Source organism: Amia ocellicauda, chromosome 10 (genome assembly GCF_036373705.1).
Source record: "Amia ocellicauda isolate fAmiCal2 chromosome 10, fAmiCal2.hap1, whole genome shotgun sequence".
Classification (NCBI taxonomy): domain Eukaryota; kingdom Metazoa; phylum Chordata; class Actinopteri; order Amiiformes; family Amiidae; genus Amia; species Amia ocellicauda.
This window is the reverse complement of record NC_089859.1, coordinates 24321466-24343212: the sequence shown is the minus strand read 5'-3', so window position 1 is coordinate 24343212 and position 21747 is coordinate 24321466. Positions and strand designations below refer to the sequence as shown.

General features: G+C 38.4%; 1 protein-coding gene across 1 annotated transcript in view; it reads right to left on the bottom strand.

The window, feature by feature from the left end:
* Positions 1 to 1662: 1662 nt before the first annotated feature.
* chn2 (chimerin 2) overlaps positions 1663 to 21747 on the bottom strand; it is an 89109-nt gene continuing 69024 nt past the window's right edge. Inside the window, exons 7-13 of the mRNA XM_066715662.1 lie at positions 21059 to 21136; positions 15346 to 15430; positions 9328 to 9501; positions 8614 to 8691; positions 6134 to 6271; positions 5421 to 5526; positions 1663 to 4639 (exon numbers count right to left, since the gene is read on the bottom strand). Coding sequence (XP_066571759.1) covers positions 4468 to 4639; positions 5421 to 5526; positions 6134 to 6271; positions 8614 to 8691; positions 9328 to 9501; positions 15346 to 15430; positions 21059 to 21136 — 831 coding nt within the window. The 3' untranslated portion in view covers positions 1663 to 4467. The remainder of the gene's footprint in view (positions 4640 to 5420; positions 5527 to 6133; positions 6272 to 8613; positions 8692 to 9327; positions 9502 to 15345; positions 15431 to 21058; positions 21137 to 21747) is intronic.

Sequence of the window (21747 nt, the reverse complement as noted above, 5' to 3'; positions counted from 1 at the left end):
TGTCTTATAAAAGTCTCTCAACACACTGTAAGCAGAACCTGTCGACATTTTTCCGAATCTCAAATCAGAATCTGAACTTTTTCTTTGGCTGAACAGATTTTTGTTGCTGTGAATTGTGCAACAGGTGCAAAAACACTTGTCTTAGTCTTTTAATATCATGTTGTCACAGCAGACGAGGGATAAATCATCACTTTCAGCGAACTATCAATCATGCAGTTTTAATTTAGTCTAAGTGCATCGCCACAAGTGTAATCTGTGTATTTCTTTTAACACCGCTTTTAAACGTACTGATATAAGAAGGCTGTTGCGTTCAGGGAGCAGGGCTGTGTATCCGGAGGCGTCTGTCTGACATTACTCACTGCTACCACAGGAGACTCCTTTACATCAAAGTTTAGAGAGAGCTGTTAGACCCATCAGACTGACAGCAACCTCAAGGACCAACCCCTGGGATAAGGAATGAAAGATCCTGAAAGCAATTGTGCTCACACTGTTAGCTGTAAAGTTATAAAACTTGTCAGTGTGAACATTGAAAGGAAGAGCAACAGGCCTGTGTAGCAATGTGATGTAAAAAGCTTTTTCTCTGAACGGTGCTATGTGTTCTTGAGGTTTAAGTTTTTAGGGATGTTAACCTTGGATGTTGTTGGTGTGTATGAAGTAATCAGTTAGAAAAAGGCTTAAAACGGGGAAGTTTGTAATACTTATTCCTGGCCCTGGAGAACCAGTTTTTAAAAATAGCAATGTCCTCTGTAGACATGGAAAGTGTGGTTTATTAGAGTCACCAATAAATTATTAAATTATTTGTGTAATGAAATATGTTTGTCATCAAGAGCAGCAGAGAAATAAAAATAAGAAAAAGTGTGAGTGAAACCAAAACCTAACCAGACAAAGGTTATAAAAAACAAACACACAAAGGAGCAATACACATGTCTGTAGATGAATGTAAGATTTTAGTTTCACTCTTTTTAACAGGGAATGCAAGCAGGTTTCCTTTCATACGGCTATTCATATTTGCTAGTTATAAATTAACAGACAGTGATTGCTACTAACAATTGTATTCATGCCAACAGCATTAGGTAAATATTTGCAAGGTTACCTTCCTCTTTAAAGTCAGAAATAAGATTACACTGCAACAGTTGAAAGAATGATTTATCAAATGCAATGTCTGAATGATATTAAAGTTAAAAAACAGCTACTAATAGGAAAAACTTCCAAGGTCTTGTTTCCAAAAATGCTCTATTGTGAAATCTAAAATCACAAGCCCCTTTCATGTACATTGTGTTACATTCACACAATAATACTTCATTATAAGTGGGTACTTCACAGAAATATGCAGGAATTGGAATGCTGAAGGTCACAAAACATCACAAACTTCTGCAGCGTCTGTTCAATTTTAAAACATTATATTCATACTTCATCATTGTATTAATAATAACTTACATTACTATACAACCTAGATACTAGATAGTAGATAATAGACACTGCAAGTGTGGCTCTGTGCCAGTACCTCTTGCAGTGAAACTCAGATTCTGTGCAAGTTTTCAATTCATTTTTCGAACAAAGTTTGATTTGGAAATACTGGAACTGGAACACATTGTAGTTCGCAATGCAACTTTAATGAACATGACTTCCAATTGTGCAAAGAGAAATTTGGACAAGTTAAAGTTGACAAAATATCAAAATGTGTTTAATAATATTTCAGCCAGGTGTCATAACATGGATGTTCTTGGATATGCATAAAATGGGAAGATACTAGAATTTTCCACAAGCATTAAAATTTTGCATTTTCAATGTCTTGCACCATAAACATATATCAGACTCTAACTTTGGACTTCCCCGTTACCATGTTTATCCACACAGTGGAAAAAGATAAGCTTTATTCATAACAATTTTTGTAGACAATGGATTCCCCACCTGGATGTAGATTTTGCTGACTTTTCCATTCCCAGACACACAGTTACAGAAACAAAAAAACGGAATCATTTGTGATAGTTGTGAGTTAATGCATCATATAATGCTTTAAAACACCTTTAATAAATGTATCTTCTTACATTTTTATAAATTTCAATCTAAATTGAAAATATGTTCACAAAAAATAATCTCCGCATCTTAATTTTGTATAAAGGAAGTACCTTTGTTATTTGTACAAAAAACAAAAACCCAAACAAAATCAAATCTGATAATAATGACAAGTGGGGAAAAAAAGACATTTACATGTATTGTTTTATCAAAGCAATGTTCTTGCTGGTCTCAGTAATATTCTTATGATACAGTACAGTTAGCAAAAGGCACCTACTTATAACAGATATTCACAATGAACTTAAATATAGAAAACGGACGTTCCTAATAATTTTACTTTAAACATCAAATTATTGCAGTTAAGCTCAATTTATTTTTTCTTTAGATTTTGTTTAGATCAAATCCTTTAACTGAAATATGAAATCACATTGATTAGTTAACAAACCTAGTGAAAGCTATATTGTATTATTTGACTATGAAGTACCTTACTCATAAGCACTGTAGATCAACTAAAATGAGACTCACACAAGAAAAAAATCTTTTTTGGGTAATCCTTTTTTCCATTTTCTTCCACAATAATAATTCAACCAAAACAATTGCATTTACAATTAAAAGACGGCTCTATTTACAGAATGAAAGTATTTCTTTTTTCAAAGTACGTACTGTATATAAATACAGGAACAAGACGTTAACAATACACTTAGTTTTACAGGCAGATTAAATACACTCTTAAGCAAAAGAAAAAGTGCTAATTTTCTCACAGGGTCAGGACTGTCCGCTGTCCTTGTATCTTTAGGTTTGGGTGTCATGGAGACAGATGTGTTGTTTCTCATTCACAGTCTTATTACCCATCTTTCCAAGGAGAACACAATCCATATCAATGTGAAAATGCTTCTAAAATGAATATGGTTGATGAATGAATGGATCCCTATTCATCTATTGTATGTAAAGCATATTTATCACGGTGTGAATTACAGATAACCTTTAATTGATCTTCCAAATAAGCACCCTAAAATGGTGTAAAACATGACAGTTCACTGTGTCTAACATTGAAGAATAAAAAGTATAGGAATTTCAAAATCAGAAACAATATTGTTGTGTGTTGGAGAAGTGCTACAGACATGTTTTAGTGCTTGTACACACACTGCTGGAAGATTGCTTATGTATAGAACACTGCTGGCTGGGTTAAAAAGTGTCACTATACCAGCCTTTCAACCCCCCCAAACTGAAACTGAAACGTAATAATGTAAAAGCTATTGGCTATAATCAGTTTCCAGCTGCAGCACAACTGCACAATGCCTTTTCATTCACCCAGTGCTTTACACAAGCCACTGTTGAAACAGGCTCTGTGACATATCTGTATTCTTTCTTATTCGCTTAAGAATAAGTACAACTGTTGTTAAGATTTTATTTTAATAATGTGTTATTACATTTCAAATAATGCGTATGTGTGATCTTTAAGACCTGTCACTTGGATCAAAATATCTGAAACTATGCACCCCATTTAATTATTATTATATATTTTGTTTTTAAGCCCACGTTAGAAACATAAATCTCATTTGTTACATTTTACAGCAGAGTTAAGCTGAAGTAAACAAAGATGTTTAAAAAAGAAATCACTCATTACAAAGGAAACAAACTCAGTAGCTTTAAAAAATGTACTTTGCCTAAAGGCAGTTTTGACAACTTTTTTCAAATGACACACGTTACAAAGTATTATGATTAGCATGATGAATAGCATGATTAAAAGTTTATATTAAACAGTGTGTAACTAAGTAACGCATATTAGTCTGATGGACTAACCCTAATGTTAGGATTTTGAAAGTCTCTTTATCTCTTTCATTTAATTTTACTTAAGATGATTTTACATCTAATGCTTTAGTATTGAGAATCACAGATGAAACCAAGTAGATTAACAACACACAGATCCATGCACACAACAAAATGAACTAAAGTGATTTATGCTGATATAAAAACAATAATCAAAGACCATATATAAAGTCTTATATATGGATCAGCTTATCCTATATACTGTATGTCCTATGCATAAAGTGTGTCGAGGAAAAGGAGAACTAGTCTTACCTTAAGATCATTTGTATTGTTACTTTGATTGATATCAGTATTATGAGTTAATGCCAAGTCTACTTTTACCCCCCCCCCCCAAATATGTCTATGTTCTGTGATGAAAGTGTGGTGTAATATTATAATAAAGAAACCAGGAACCAGGGATCTGATAAAGTGTAATTCAGACCACAGTGCCATCTAAAGATACAGGGCAGGAGACCAGATCTGACCCTTACCTCAATAGAGATATGTCTATAAGACAGAGAAATAACATTGGCAATCATCTGCACAATTGCAGAATAACAATCCTGGGTTACTTGCAGTTTGCTATTGGTTATTTAGTCCATTTCAGTGGGGATGCCAAATGGAAAGATGCCCTTCATTTGTTTAAAACAAAACATCTTCATTTTCAATCAAAAGCTGAATGATTAATTTCTGATATCTCATATCATTTAAAGTGGCAAGCGTGTTCTGATCGGGGGGCCGCATTAGTGTTGGTCCAAACACTATTCCCAGGTTTTCAGCATTCATAAAATTGTCCTTTTCAAACATGGTTACCCTGAAAAAAGGAAATAAAAGAATATCAGTCAGTAGCATAATCCCACCTAATACTTGAAATAAAATAGTTTTAAATATAATAAAAGGTGGAAAGTGTAGCCTGTATATATCTACCTGTTTTATTTAAATATAAAAGGCTTTTTTCTAGACAGAGTTTTATGTAAACTACTACTGCTTTGCACGACAACTCCTCAACATCCTATGGCATAACTCTCTGCCTTGAAAACTATTACTCGACACCACCCACTATAGGAGATTAGAAACGCAAACACCTTGTGTTTATTCTGCTACATACTTGTAACATTGATCTTAGAAAAATATGTATCATAAGGGTCCTAGACCTGACTGGCAAAAACAAGGCCTTGGAAACCACTGTTAGTTTTTCATAATATATAAACATTATCATTAATATTATTATTATTATTATTAATAATATTATTATAAGAAGTAGTAGTAGTAGTAGTGTGCAGTATGCTTTCTTACCAGCCACATATAGGATACAACAAAAATATAATCACAGCAAAGCAAGAACTGATTCCTATTCTCTCCTGAAGGAGGCATCAATTGCGAGATAAATTTTAATTCAGCTTGACTGTAAAATGTACGTAAATGTAAACCAGCAGACACTTCATAATAATAATGATAATAATAACTATAATAATTATTAATTATATAGTAATTATTATTATTATTACAATCACAGCTGCCTTATGTAACATTTTGCCAAGAAAAAACGTTTCCAGAAATGTAGTCCCTACAGAGGCACGGGACGATGGCCTTACTTCTTCAGATGAGTCATCAGGTACCGCAGCGTTTCGTAATGCGCGGGGGGCAACAACAGCAGGCCGTCGTGAATCGCTTCCAGTCTGGCATCGGGGTTCGTTAATTCTGAGAGGAACACAAGAAAACATTATTTGACACATTAAAACTGAGCCTCACGTGTGTTTTCACACGCTGCTTCACCTGTGCTGTTAATAATCTCCCACTCCTTGTAAACTATCTGACTGTGGACTACAGGACAGGAGTGAACAAAACAAGGCAGCACTGCAGCAGGTTTTATAGGTGACTGTCAATCACCTACAGCCCACTGACTTAGGATAAGTCTTACATTGATGCAATTAAGATGATAACTTGTTAACGAGATCATTAATAACTTGGAGGTATTGTAAACTAGAAGATGCCTACAGCCTTGGAAAATCTGAAGTATTGCACCTCGGCTACAGACTGTCCACAATGTTCGCAATGCATGTGCTCTGGGCAGGGCAAGGTTATTTCAAAAGGAGGGAAGAACACGGAAACAACAGGAAACTGTTCTTTATGTTCCGTGTGCTTTTTAAGCACTGCCTTTTGATAGACTAGATAAGACTGCGCACTTATTCCATTTACACGCTCGCGTAAATAAAAAACTTCAGTCATGAAACAATGCATTGAATCTCATTTAAGAAAAATACATTCTTTATTGTATGTTTCTAGCTGTTTCATTGATTACACTTACTTGCTGCTTCAATAAACTTGGAATACACATCATAGGTAATCACGGGGATGGGTAGGTCTCGAAAGTAAAGCTTAAGTGCTCCTGCGATTATGTTGATGTCTGCGTACGTGTTAGCACAGATGTCCGCTTTATCGCCATCTGGAAGACAATGCACAGGAATGGTGTTAGGGAAGGGAATCTGGTTGGCATAGCACACACACTGACTGCTTGCACGTTTGGATTTTGGTTGTGAGCTGAAACAACTAAAGTGATGCAATTATGAGGAATGAGGTTCCTGGAGTATAGTATCATTTAGAGTCTATACAATGGAGAAATACATTCAAACATCTGTTCTGTTTGAATGATTTGGATGAGTCCATTCAACATTGGCCCTGTTGCACACAACAACATCAAAATCACTCAACACAAGACACATTTGCATTCACCTTCTTGTCATGATACCTAACATCCCTCACGCCAAGATCCACAACTGTCATCACACGCCTCTTCAAACATGCATGTGTGGTGGCAAGATTTGTGTTCTATCATGTGCAAGATGTTCCAAACTAGGACTCCTACATCGGTGGACCCAAACCCTGAACTTCTAAGCTGTAACTACACATCAGGTGGCGGTCTTTCCTGCATTAGATGTTTTACACTACACCTCTTTGCCCTTTAAATACTTTCGGACCAGTGAACGATGTCATGTTACTTAAAGCCACAGCACTTCATCTCCAAACACTTTGATGTGTTTATTATATAATGTAGTTTCTGACCTTAGATGTCACTTTGGGAAACTTCTTCCTACATTCAGAATGGAAAATTGTGATGGATGTCAGGTGAGGTAACAATGTGAGGCTGTTTAAATGTTTCATTGAGATACACTGGGAAACGCCACTCCTGTATTTACATGTTGAAATATCACACAGTGCTCTGTAGAGCCGCTTAAACTCTCTTCTCAGAACCCAGAGAACAGCGCAGGGACTTTTACGAAACCACAACAAAGAGATTTATTAGAGTAGTGTGTTTACAAAACTTGCTTGTTTTTAGCTACACATACAAAATAAAAACTTAAAAATAAGAAATGTGCAAACCTAATTATCAATAAGGTATTTATTCCTTGATGAATTATGTGTTAGGAATGTTAGCATAGCATTTAACTAATGACTGGGTTTGTTACGGCTCTCTTAGAATGGTTATGGCTATAATTATTAATTTCAGATGATGTTTTGTACTAATCCCTCAAAGACATTTACAAACGTGTGTTGCCAACTGTAAATCTTTTACTTCTTTTCTCAGTATTTGGTATTGTTATGAAACTAATGTGTTCTTTGGAACTGGTGTGTGAATTTCTTATGCTTATATTCCTATATGTGACTAGAAGGAAAACTCCTTGAAGTTTAAATTGTATTTATTGGATTGATTATGTATAGATATTTTAGTTTTCGTTTTGATGTGGATATTCAGTAAAACAATATAATGAAAAATCCTTATTAAAATGGTCTGTTTTCTGTAAACCCCTTTAATAACGTTTTTGTGGTTTGAAATCATCTATTTTTTCGCTCTCATCTTATGACACAAAGTCAGATGATGCCTGCGTCAAGCTCTCCAAATAAAGCCATACTGTTTCTCACCACAGATCTGGGAAATATGACCAACACAAGCGTTACACACTCTTTTGTAATTTATAATAATCTATAAAAAAAAAAATCCTTGCCAGTCCTGCAGGCACGTCCAGTAAAAATATAAATAAAAATCTCTGTGATTAGGAGATAACTGATTGACAGCATTGAAGTCCTGTGTTTCTACTCAAAATATAAGATGCCAACACTGGTGCCATGAGCGTTCAAACAAAGTACAGTACTTAACAGGACACATAAATGTATTGTGTATATAATTTTTATAGGAAATTATTATGTCTTCTGATTCATTATCAGTACTACTCATCAAATTGATCTTACTCTTGTATTCTTTGTATTGACCTACTCTGATTTATGGACCATTCAAGGTTCCACCTGAAGCATCAGAAACAGTGCTTTACTGTGTACTCTGCACACATGGGTGGATTTCACCATATCCTCCCCTTTACTGCTGATAAGAAGGCCAAAGTCTACTTTATTTCTCAGTTTCTGTCATACTGAAATTGTTATGCAATCATTTTTGTCATATATCTATAGTCAGGGCAGGGATACCCTTTACAGCTGAAGAGTGCAGGTATAGAGATAAATCTGGGAAAAAACTAAAACCACAGACCTGCAAACAACATTGACAAAGGAGCAGATCCTTGATTGAGGCAATCGTGCCGTTTCTGTTTACAGTGCATCCTGTTTTTAAGTACACTAATTCCAGCTGGTCATTTTGCATAATGGACAGATCAAGTAGACTGTGAGGTGTCTGTGCTTCTCAGCATTGCTCTCTGTTTTGATGAGGTGCAATTGAAATGAAGGTGCCCAGTCTACAGTGGGATGTGTAGGTTAGAGGTAATGATAAGGATCGCTCACCTCGATCAAAGGACATTTTCACATCTTCAATGTGTTCAGTGAATCCAGACACTCTGTAGAGTCCTTCAGATTGTAAACCTGTAAACAAAGATAAGAATATGCTCAGTGGAGCAGACTTACACCTACACTTTTGACAATATTGTGAAAAACACACCCGACTGAAACTAGGGACCTGGTCTTGTACAATTGGACTTTGACATGCTGAATGCTTATCCTTATAAAATATCCATCACTTTCACACCTTCCACTTCAAAAAGAGACTCAAATTGAGTTGTTTTAACTTACTGAACTGTCCCCGCACCCACTGCTTCGGCTTGTAGTATTATTTTAAAGATATACACTAACTAATATAGAAGGCTTTCATTTAAGGAACATGGTATACTGGCACATGCTACACAAGACTGAAATAGACCCCTTCAGTAATTGCAATGGCGCACTCCTTAAACTTCAGCACAATAACCACACACCTGCAACGTGGCATATGTTCTACTGCTATTTTTGAATGTCCCTCAAACCTGCAGCAGCTGGTACTGCAGAACAGAGGTCTGGGAATAGGAAAGTCAGCAGCCTAAGTTAGGAGAGGGCTGAGGGGTCAGGGTGCCTGCGCTGTTTTTCTTTTTTTGGAAACAGGCTCTTTTGTAGTGTCCAACTCTAAATGTAGCATTGTCTTCACTCTCCACTTGGAAGCCGGATTTCTGCAGAAAGGTCTCTCACCTCGGTCTTCTATCTCCCGAATGCACATGTCCACCACCATGGGTCTCTGGGTGTTGTGTGCCTTGACCAGTGTGGTCAGGTCACAGCAGTAAACCTTCTTTATCCTCTTGAGGTCTGGCTGGCAGTCGTTGGGGACGTACTTGGAACATTGCTTATGCACATTTAATCCACAATCTGCAAAACAAACAAACTGTTACTTGTAACTTTTTTTATGATACCAAAACCAGTTTTTCCTTTCAATCACTTTTTGTATTGTTTTTCTACCACCTATTTCCTTCCCATCAGACATTCAGATCTTACTTAACTCCAAAAGTATGAAATGGGCAGCAGCATGGAGTCATGGTTAGGGCTCTGTAGCAGAGAGTTGTGGGTCCAATCCAAAGGAAGGAACACTGCTGCTGTACCCTTGAGCAAGGTACTTCACCTATTGTAACAATTGTACGTTGCCCTGGATAAGGGCGTCTCCTTAGAAATGTATTGATTAATAAATAAAACCATTGTCACAGCAACAGAATTACACTGTATATAGTGTAAATCTACAAACTCTTAATTGCAGTTTAGTAAAATGTATCGGAACATACCACAGCATTTGTGTTTGGTTTGAGATTTTATTTCCAGGAATTATTGCTTGTGTTTGCTGTAGAAGACTTAGCATTTCTTAGCAAGGGCGACTTAGAATTGTTATTGTTATATTGTCATATTATTTTTACATACAATTACCCATGTATACAGCTTTGTTGTTCTTGTTATTTTAATAAGCAATGTATCTGAAACTACATATCCATCAAGTATGGACAGTGAGGTGTACAGCGCTGTGCAGAGATTTCCCCAGTGAAATGAAGCCAGGCAAGGCTTGAGGCTTGGGTTTGCCCTGATGGAAAGATCTGAGAGCATCCATGCATGCTATAAACATCTTAATTTGATTCTCCAAAAACTTATACTGTGGATACTGTTACATTAGCACTGAAAAACATGTACGTCTTAGATTTCAGAAAACAGGTATTTTAAAGCTCTAAACTATCTGAATGTAGTATATAGAAATCACCTATATACAGTATATCAAATTCTGTATGTAGAATTATGCTTTATTCTGATCCATTCCAAGAGGACATTGTGGGAATTCCTTGATATGCAATCATTTGTTTCTATGATACTCCTTAAAATCCCTGTAAAGTTACCGAAACTGGCTTGGATTCAAATGGGAGCTTGGCTTTCAGGAAGTATTAGTTTGCTTTTAAGCAGATATGGGTCTCGTCCGTCGGGGCTGGCTGACAAACCTCTGGCTCCTCTTAGTTATTGAGAAAAGTGAATGAAAGTACTGGCTGCCAAAGTGAGGTATGATGCAAAGAGGAAAATGCGTCAGCCAGCTTGTCAACATAACTCTCAGTTTGTTTGGCCAAATGCTATTATTCTTTATTTACCTTAGTTAAGATGGCCCTTCACCTTCAAATAATGATTCATGGTTTGTGGAATGGTTTGTCTGATTGCTTAGGGTTTATAGAGAAGGGGGCTGGATTTTTGCTGTGGAGGCATGGGGGTGGGGGGGTTATATCCACTATTGCACAGGTGGACAAGGACTGGGGGTCAGGCACAGATTAAGTCAAGGGGGTTGTTTATATAGGGAGTTTAATGGTGATTTTCAATAGGAATTATTACCCAGGCTTATAATGTAAGACATGTAACAAAGAAAAACAAAGCTCCTATTGATGACTGTTTACTCCATCGGATTTTCAGGGCCGTTTTTTTAATACAAGAACTTTAATAACCTCAAAAGTTAAAGAGAGTGGGCTACTTTACCAATGACTTTTAAAAGACAGATACAGTGGCTTATCACAGCGATGTGTACTCTCAGGGAGATTTAGTGTACAACACACTGCCCATGATAATGCAGTTTTATCACTGCAAACGCAGAAAGTTTGGCATAAATTACATTTGCATAATCGAATGAGGGGAAGCGTCATGGTATTAATCACATTTTGGTTTCCCCACCTCCCTAAAGCAGTGCCTGGCACACTGAGCCTCCGGGCACAGAGCCACACACGGACCCAGTGTGCCAGCGCTGTCCATCTTGGCCTCAAAACATCTGTTAAAACATTTAACCATCAGGGGCTTCACACAGCATCATCATCATTATAAGGTGGCACTCTAAAATTAAGAGTCGAAATGCAGAATTTATACGGTTTGCGTTTTAGCACATTAAATTTAACCCCGATCAACCCTACACAAAGTGAATTGCCAACAGATGGAGTAATTTATTCATTAATGAAAGAAAACTGTTCTTGACCCATAGTAAAGTGGTGTATTTACTCACGCCTTAAGCTACAGTCTGACACTTTTCGATCAGCGAAAGAAGCTGCTGTGAATTTATTAAAAACAAAACCTGATGCCTTATCTGTGGTCTATCTCACAGATACCACTCTTGAAGTTGGCACTACATTGTTTGATTGGAGAGGCCAGTGAGAGGACACCAAGAATTCTTCAGGAAAGTGTTTTGCTTTGAAACATAACCCCAGGTCTGACTCATACACAACTCCGGGTTTCCCTGATAAAATATTTCTCTGACATTAAATGGGACATAACACAAAAAACAGTCATTCCTGTTCCTGTTTCGGTGTAGTTTGGGGCTACAAAAGAAACATGCTGTTGTTTCTCATTTTCAAAAGTGTAATTAAGTGAATTCTTTCATTTTAACTTTTTGTACAGTACATAAAATATAGTTACCTTTGCAGCCTTACAAGAGTGGAGACAGTGGAGGCCTATAATTGAATTAAAAAGCCACTATCTAGTGAAGTAAATAGTGTGTTCTCTTCAGCGCTGTACAAAATGTTTGGTACTGGATGTTACAGAAGGGTAACTATGAATGCACTGTTCATTTATTATCATCACTAACAAAAATGACTTTGGATGCCTGTTAGGTTCCTGGCTTATGTTACACAGATCAGTGTTTGTTATGTACAAATAGATCTGTTACAGTTACCAAAACCTTCGGATTTTACAAAACCACAATGCTAATTTAAATTGTATGTATACTATTTTGTAATGAATCTGGTTTTAGTTGCATATGGAAGAGATATTGCCGATTGTGTCAAAGTTATAAACAATAATTTAACTTTATAGAATGATAACATAGTTTATCCTTTATAAAACTGATATGTGTGAAGTGCTTTATTACGCTATAAAGATAACCTGGTAATAACAGATTTAATTCCCAATAATAATTATGCTTGGAAATGTGAGTCACACTATTAAATAGGACTTCCCACTATCTCATTTACCACATTTTCCTTATTGGACAGAATCAAAGGTTATGGTACTTTCTTTTAAGGGTCACACTTTACAATAGCAGACACCAATTCCTAATGCATTCCTGTATGAATCCCACAGGAATAACATATGATTGCCTCATGCTCTTCCACTGAGATCTGGTATCGATCACATGTATATGCCGTAACCCCAAACCCAGTCTGTAACCCTATCCCTAACCCTGACCGTAACCTTGTTAAACATGATTTAACAGCAGAAGGCCATAAGGTATTCTTCGGTTATTCATTGTGTCTCAAACAATAGAAGACAATGCCACTCAAGTGTAGCTTACTCATTCACAGTATTATACAATTATGGTCACAGAGGTTTATTAGTTAGATATTATTATAAATCACATTACAACCTGTAGGAACATTATTTCTATCCATTAAACCATTCAGAGACTGAAAGACAATGTTATGCTCTTGAGACTGGTCTCACAAACTGCCTACTGATAGAATAAAAGGTTTTTGATGTTACACACCAGAAATATCGGGTTGGAGAAACCTGCCTGATTAAAAACAAGAATGAAGCTGGCAGAACAGACATCTTTTGATTTGTAACTGGTGTTTTCTGATGTGAAAAGGCTGGGTTCATTGTGTATTGTTTTGTTTCCATTTTTGTGTTTGGTTTTTCACCATACCCAACAGGTAGCAGTCCTGACGGAGGAAAGCTGAAGCACAGCAAGAGGTTCAGAGGGTGTGTGGTTTTCTGTGTGGAGAAACTAAAGAATGTTGTCTTTTTATTGGGCTGGGTTCTTAAATCTCACCTTTAGTGAGCTACGGTATTTTCTTTTGTTCCCAGCTTATTCTGTGAGAACAAAGTATTACATAAGGTTTAACAATGAAGATCTTGTCTGGGAAACATTTTATATTGATTTAAATTAACCTGTATCTGTAGTTTTCATTTATAGTACATCTGTCAAATTGGAGTTTAAGTTTTTAATTAATTTAATGTACTCCTATCTAGATGTAATTCATACTTAAAGTGCATAAATGCATGATATGTCATGTGAATAACATTATTTCAAATGAAAGGTGCCGATATTTCTTACAAACATTGTGCACTTTCTGCATCATTTACAGCGGACTGTGCCGTTCCTGTGCCGGTACAGCACACTGTGTGACTAGCAAGACACTTCAATCTAGACTTGGGAAAACTAATTGACAAGTGGGGGGGAAAAAATGTGAGGTGGAGGAAATATTTATTACAAACACGCACATGGGCCAGGCCACTCCATTTTGCTGATGTATGAAACAACCAGCAACAAAACACAAAACGTCACACACCACCCCTGGGTGTGTCCCACTGCATCACAAATCAGTGTAGTGTCAGTTGTGGGTTTCATAGCTAAGTTTAGCATTTAACCCTTCGCTAAAAAGGAGCTGAACTGGTTTGTACACTGTGTCATGGAAGAATGTTAAATGACAAAACATTATGGACTCTGGTTTGCTGAGAAACGTACACCGATCAGCCATAACATTATGTCCACTGGCAGGTGAAGTGAATAACACTGATAATCTCGTTATCATGGCACCTGTCAGTGGGTGGGATATATTAGGCAGCAAGTGAACATTTTGTCCTCAAAGTTGATGTGTTAGAAGCAGGAAAAATGGGCAGCATAAGGATCTGAGCGACTCTGACAAGGGCCAAATTGTGATGGCTAGACGACTGGGTCAGAGCATCTCCAAAACTGCAGCTCTTGTGGGGTGTTCCCGGTCTGCAGTGGTCAGTACCTATCAAAAGTGGTCCAAGGAAGGAAAAGCGGTGAAGGGTCATGGACGGCCAAGGCTCATTGATGCACGTGGGGAGCGAAGGCTGGCCCGTGTGGTCCGATCCAACAGACGAGCTACTGTAGCTCAAATTGCTGAAAAAGTGAATGCTGGTTCTGATAGAAAGGTGTCAGAACACACAGTGCATCGCAGTTTGTTGCGTATGGGGCTGCGTAGCCGCAGACCAGTCAGGGTGCCCATGCTGACCCCAGTCCACTGCCGAAAGCGCCTACAATGGGCACGTGAGCATCAGAACTGGACCACGGAGCAATGGAAGAAGGTGGCCTGGTCTGATGAACCACGAGTTCAAGGTGTTGACTTGGCCTCCAAATTCCCCAGATCTCAATCCAATCGAGCATCTGTGGGATGTGCTGGACAAGGCCCCACCTCGCAACTTACAGGACTTAAAGGATCTGCTGCTAACGTCTTGGTGCCAGATACCACAGCACACCTTCAGAGGTCAGATGCCTCGATGGGTCAGGGCTGTTTTGATGGCAAAAGGGGGACCTACACAATATTAGGCAGGTGGTCATAATGTTATAACTGATCGGTGTAAAACTTACATTTGCATAAAAATGAAGTAGACTGGTTTCATGGCCTTTAGCAGAGCATGACCCCACCAAGACATTGACATTTTTGACTTTGACAATAGTTACAGGTCTAAACCTGGGGAAAGGAAACAAGATCCTAGAGTTCATATAAATAAATAAACCAGTTGAATCCATTCTCATTCTTGTATATTAAAAACCACAAAAAAAACTCAAATTATTTTAATAAGAAACCATTTTTAAAAACTGCACCTTTATATCACATAAACAAGTAATTCATAATATTCTTTGGACTTCACTTTGGACTCCATTGTTGGCCTCACATTTAAACAGGTGCAGGAGCAGACTTGCTTTACTCTAAAAACCCGGTCATTGTGAGAACATAAGACCATTACCTGAGCATCTGACTCCCTGAGCAATTAGTCCCCACATGAAGTTGGCACAGTATTCACACCAGTGAGGCCCTCTGAACGTGTGGACCTGCAAGGAGAAGGAGACAAGACGGGAGGGCCGTGAGACAGAAGGGTGGACAGATGGAGCACAACAAAGAATAACAAAAGCAAGCCACTCAGCTGGAACCTCGTGGCCACACAACGAACAGGGCACGGACTGGGCTCCTAATCTGCCTCGCGACGGGCTGCCTCTGAAAAGAAATGGCCCGCAGTTGTGCATTTCACAGAGTGTCGCTGAATCGTCAAGGAGTTGTTGCTCTTCAAATTAAACCATTTGGTTTTAACGGTAAAAGACACAGAAATGGCTCGGTCAGCCTGCGAATGCATTTTTGCACCATGTCATCTGGTTTCTAGAACAGCTTTTTTTTTTAATACGTGCAAATTATCTATTATACACACAAATTAAACAGATACTAAACCAGCTATGTGCCTGAAGACACAGATCACAAGATTCTCTGACCCTTACAAAAACAAAAAAATGTTCATCCGTGTCAACAAAACAACTTATTTGATATCTTCATGTGTAGATAGTTTGTAGTTTTAATAATATCTCCCCAAAGAAAATTGATACTTAAATTAAACAACTGTCTTCATGAGAGTGGAGGTTTTAAGATATGATCCAGTTAAGCAAATGCTGATTTAGTTTAACAATAAAACAATCAATAACAAAACAATAAAAAGCATATAATCCCCAGAAAGACACAGAGTGGCAAATAATGATAATATGGAATTGTAGACCAATATAGGTCAGAAAACTGAACATGGAATAGGTTTGACTGATGTTCAGTTAATCTAGGCATACATTTTGTTAATTAAACAATTAAAACAGTCTTCAGTGAATGATTACACCAATACACCACAATCACAAGCTACAGGTGGTTTACTAAAACAATGTTGAATCAATCTCCTTATATAATTTTAAATGCAGAATTTAAAAGTCAATGGTGATGATAAGCCCTTAGACAATTAAACTAATATACGTGACTCTCCTTTGTGGCAGGAGAGGATTAAAGGCATACACCTAACCTAGAAAGGGAAATGGTATGTTCCGTGTATAAAACAAAAACAAAAACAAGCTTAATTAGCACGAAAAGCCTATTGTTCTTTAGCTACATTCTTGCTGTACCCATTTTTGTGTCTATTTCTGCTTACTGTATCTGCTGTGCGATTCTCAGAGCTGAAACTCATCTTCTTATATCAAGCGCCTAGACACGCAACAGCTGGTGCCTTAGTGAGAGACTCAAGCTCTGCTACCCTGGGGGGCTGTAATTGATTTAGAGAGCTAAAAAAACAAGTAGATAACAGCAGCAACACTGGTCATTTTTCTGCCTGGAAACACCAGGAAAGTCAAAATCTCTGAACTATAGATTTGTTTATTCAATACACTTTCAACAGGCTTTGACATGAATTCACAACCCAGTGGGGATCAAAATAAAAAATATATAATTTAATGAGCTTCACCCACTTCCACAAAATCCATCTGAGGGAGAAAATGGAAGTGCGATTCTGGGCTTTTTATACCATCCTATCCAAAGCCATCGTATATCGAGGAAGACAGCTGTTATTAGAAAACAACATTTTTACCATAGCTGAGGGATATAATATCCTGCTACCCTCCTGCCAATGACAAGAAGTGGACAGCAGTTTGAAACCCCCACAGTTTAACTGTACAAATGATATGAAGGCTTTATGGCATGAGGAAGGCTGTAGTTTGAATTTGATATTGACAGGATTATGTGGTATTCCAACAGCATTTGAGCAGGAACCAAACTCCCACAGCCAGGCTTGTTTTCTAACACGGGTTAAAACAAAAGGAATTCAACCTTTTCCTGGCTTGACTGGTCTCTCAGTGGCATTCACTCATTTCTGACTACACACCTTTGTGTATGATCGCTGAATGTCACCTGAAATTCCTGGTCCTTAGTTTGCCAATTAGCTCCTTTTCATTTTAACATTTTCCAGCCTGCTCAGGGTAAGCTGGCGGTGACCTGTGTGCAACTCATTTCTCCAGCAGCTGCGAGTGACGTGTGACAGAGCAGCCTCCAGAAAACATCCCCCGCACAGATGCAAGCTGACACCTTCACCTTGCGTTAAGACTTTTCAACTTGTACGTTTAATAACTTGTCAGGATGTGGACAACGAAGGGAAAGAAATAGAGGAACTAGACTTAAACTGCTGGGGGGAGGCCAGGACTTTGGAACCCTGCTACTTGCTCTTTGATTCTCTGCACAGATGGACGAATTGCTAAAAATTTGGTTTCATCACAATTCCCAGTTCTCTTATCTTATCCCACCTGCTCTCCCTCTGGCGACTGGTTAGTCTGCACGGCCGTCTTTTGACAGACCAGAAAATGAATGTGGGCGACTTACAGTGATCCTGAGTGGAGTTTTATCGACATGTGAAGCTGCGAGTCTAATTCGGTATTTAGAGCTGCTAATTTTAATTAATTTCAAGGCAAAAATTGGTGTAAATCATAATATTGCAAACCGGCATCACACACCACACCACAGCTGACCCCTGCTGTGATTCCTCCCTCAGACCTTCATTCTTCCTGTCCTTAGGTAGCGCAGAACATTGTATGTGTTGGCCTCAAAGTCTGCAAAATGGATATTAAAACTGATGCTCCTACATGCATGTCATGAATGTTTGTACTTTGTACTTTTCCCACAGCGCAGATTTTTGCGGCTACATGGGTAAAAGACAAGCAAGCGTCTCATGTATGCTGCTTAACAAGGAGATGTATCCGCTCTCCTGATACAGGAGCCGCACAGCATACATCTGACTTTCATCAGCCAGTGCAGGGTAGACAAATCACATCAAAGGGAATTTCACAGAAAGTAAATCAGTATTAATCCTCTATAGTCAAATATGATGGGTAGGGGGATGAGGGTATAAACTGTGTGTGTACCCCATGCTGGGCACAAGCATTTTTATCATAACTGAGCTTAACATATATACAAAATCACATCTGGTAGTTCTTTTGTTTGGAATATTTACATGATACAAATCTGCTGCATCCAGTCTGTACATTCCCACTGATATTTGTATATGTGCTGTATACTGTACTGTTGATTTACTCAGTTCATTATAATGCAAAATGGTTGATAATTTATTTATTTAGTATTGATCTCCCGTTCACTAGTTTGCTTTGGGGTTGTTAATGACAGTGCAGTCCAACTAAACTAAAGGTCTCTGGTCTTTAATAAACAATGCATCCCCCGACCAGGACCTTGTTCATGCACTATATTAACATACTGAACTGTCTGCTGTGTCATTCTAGTTTAATGTGATATGGTGGCTCTAACAGTCCACCAAAAGCTAAAGTCTCTCCCCAGAAGTGGGACACGAGGACAGAGAGCGTGGATTGTTGGCAGGACTTGAATTGCACATTGGATGATAATACAAATATTAAATAATACAAACGAGTTCCGGGTTACAAATTAATGCACATAGGCTACCTTATGAACATCTATGCTACCTTACGGAAGGTATTCGGTCAACATACAGACTATTATGTTGGTATAAATGTACAAATTCCAGCCTACGTACAAAATCGGCTTACGAAGGCCTTTAAGAACGCAACTCTTTCGTAACCTGGAACTTGTCTGTAATCTAAAAATGCATGCAAGTGCAATAAAGGCTGCCTTGATATTGCTACAATACAGGTAATTATGAACAATTTAAACCGGTCAAATAATTCTACACAAGCCCACGTAAGGCGGGAGACATTGAGCAGAACTACACCCATCCCCACTGAAGACTTCACAGCCTGCTCAGGAAACGGAGCCATTTAAAGCCTTATATGTCCTGTAGGAAACAGCCAAGTAAAACAGAAAGGATATAATTATATCTGTAACAAACTAGGTCAAGCCTCTAAATAAATCAGTTTCTCTTTGAGATGCATACATCATCTGTGTGCTTATGGTATTTATACAAACAGGTTATTCATGGTCTAAGTTGATTAAAAAATATACTGTGCAAAACCTTATGTACAGAATTGTTTGGTTCTCTGACGCACATCTGAAAAATTTCAATTCAGAACAAAAATTGTAATCCTTGGAGCTTGAGAATGATATCTTTCACTGTACATTTGTGTACAAGTAACCATGTAGATCAACCAATGACAGTGGAGGTTTCCATCTCTGCAGCATAGCAAGTTTCATCGCAACAGTAAATTAACCCCCCTCAGACTTCCTCCCCTACAGCTAGAGGATCGTCAGCCAGCTCTGCATTGCTCGACTCAGACAGTGATGCATCTGACGCAAGGCTCACCCCAGACATTCAGTGCTGTGCTTGTCATGTTTAGGTTAATGTTTATATGTTATTTTTTCAGTGCCACTGTATTTTGTTGCATGTACTGAACTGATACTTGACAACCCCTCATGTTGAGACACTGAATAAATCAACAAGAATTACAAATAAACTTACAACAATAAGAAACAAGTAGCAGTAAATCAACTATAAAAAAAGTAAATAATTAATGTAGTAAAATAAAAGTAACATTAACGTGCACCAAAATATAGTTCCCCCTGTATCAGGTCATAAGGAACAGGAATATAAGAGTGTGCCGCAACCACAGGGTTAACCGAAACCAGAAAAGAAAATGCCTGGAATGCACTCAATGGCACAGATCTTGCGTCTTGTAACCCACGTGTTCAGAGGGAGTTAATGAAGGATTACACAATCGCCTCTCATTCTTTTTTCTCCAGCAGACCTGTTTTCTAAATGGAAATGGCAGCCATTCAAGACGTGCCAAGAGGGAAACATGGATGCCCGAGATGCCCAGATAGAAATGTGTCCACAACAACCACTAAGAGGATTACATGCTTTTCAAATGAAAGCAGTAACAGTCTGGGTTTAAACCGAAGCCTAATAAGTTTTGACGTTTAGAAACAAACATATATTTGTGTATATATAATTTTGAAGAATTCAGGCTACTTCATTCTTCCCTTCTTTTCCACTACAGAGGAATATACATGTTGTTATGCATGATGTTGCTTACAGATTGAAATGGTCCCAAACATAAGGAATCTGACTGAAAGAGCCATGTTGGTTTCCTTCACGTTAATCCACCCTGTAAGTTAATTATCAGTTGAGGCCGCCTTCAAAACAAGGGCTTGAACACAAATCACCAGTTTGTGACAGTGCCATGTTGTGCTATAAAAATAGTTTCTTGTCAGGGACAGATTAAGCTGCTGTTTCCTACAAAGAGTTACTGACAAGTTTTTGCAATTAAAGTCAATGCATCAAAAAAGGAAAAATGTGAAAAAGCAAAGATACACAGCAAAAACAAAGTCAAGTGTCAATTCTGTCACTAATTTCAGACAAAAACAACCAGACTAGGAAATATACTTTATAATCAAAATGTAAAGTGATCAATTTGTATAGCAGATGAGATTCCAAATGTAGTAATAGAAGATTTGAATATTTTACATAAACATTCATTAGAAAGAATAATAATGACAACATCTGATATCAATTTGTGAAAGCAGGGAAATAGCAGTCTGAAATGTGGTGGCACTTCCTGTTAGAGCCAAAGTAACACATTTGTTGATCACAGTTAATCACAACTGTCATTACACAATCGCCCCATGCATGGCACACACAGGTCCACACGGTTAAGCCATGAAAGAAGTCAATTATAACAGCAGATTACCTTGAAGTTGTGAGCCTTCTCGTAGTTGAAATGGTTCTCGTTCTCCTTCAGGGCGGCCCTCCTGACCAGCGACGTTATCTGTGAATAGGCAAAGAGTTTTAGAGGTTGCCACAACATGGTCCCGCGGCCGCTGACTTTCACCCCCAGAGCCATGGCCAGCAGCTCCTGCCGCTTCCTGTCCCGTTTGGACTTCTGCGGCACCAGGCTGCAGTTCTGCTCAGTGTCCAACCACAGCTCCTCAGAGGGCATGTCGTTTGGGTCCCAGAGCCTTTCCATTTCTTCCCCCGAGCCGCTGAGGCTGGGAGCCCTTAGGTTTGTCAAGCGTCTTCTAAAAGCAGCCAGCAAAGTCGCGGCAGCTGTGCTCCATTCTGCGGAGACCTCTGGCATGTGATTTGAATGGGCTGTCTTGTGTGATGGAAGGGGCTTCTGCATCTGAATAAGGAAGAGCCTGTGCTAAAGACAGCTCTTAGGGGAAAAGCGTGCCTCAGACAATAGCCCACATTCATGCGCGGAGCGGGGCGAAAAAGAGAGAGAGAAAAAAAGAGAAAGAAATCCACGGCAACCGTATCCAGCCAGACGCTAGACCAGAGCAGTGCAGGCGGGGGGTGGCCACCCGGACTCCCAGAGAGCACTCCAGCTTTGAAAGGCAAGATCAGTTCTGCTTGGTACCACATTAAAGGGAGGCAGGG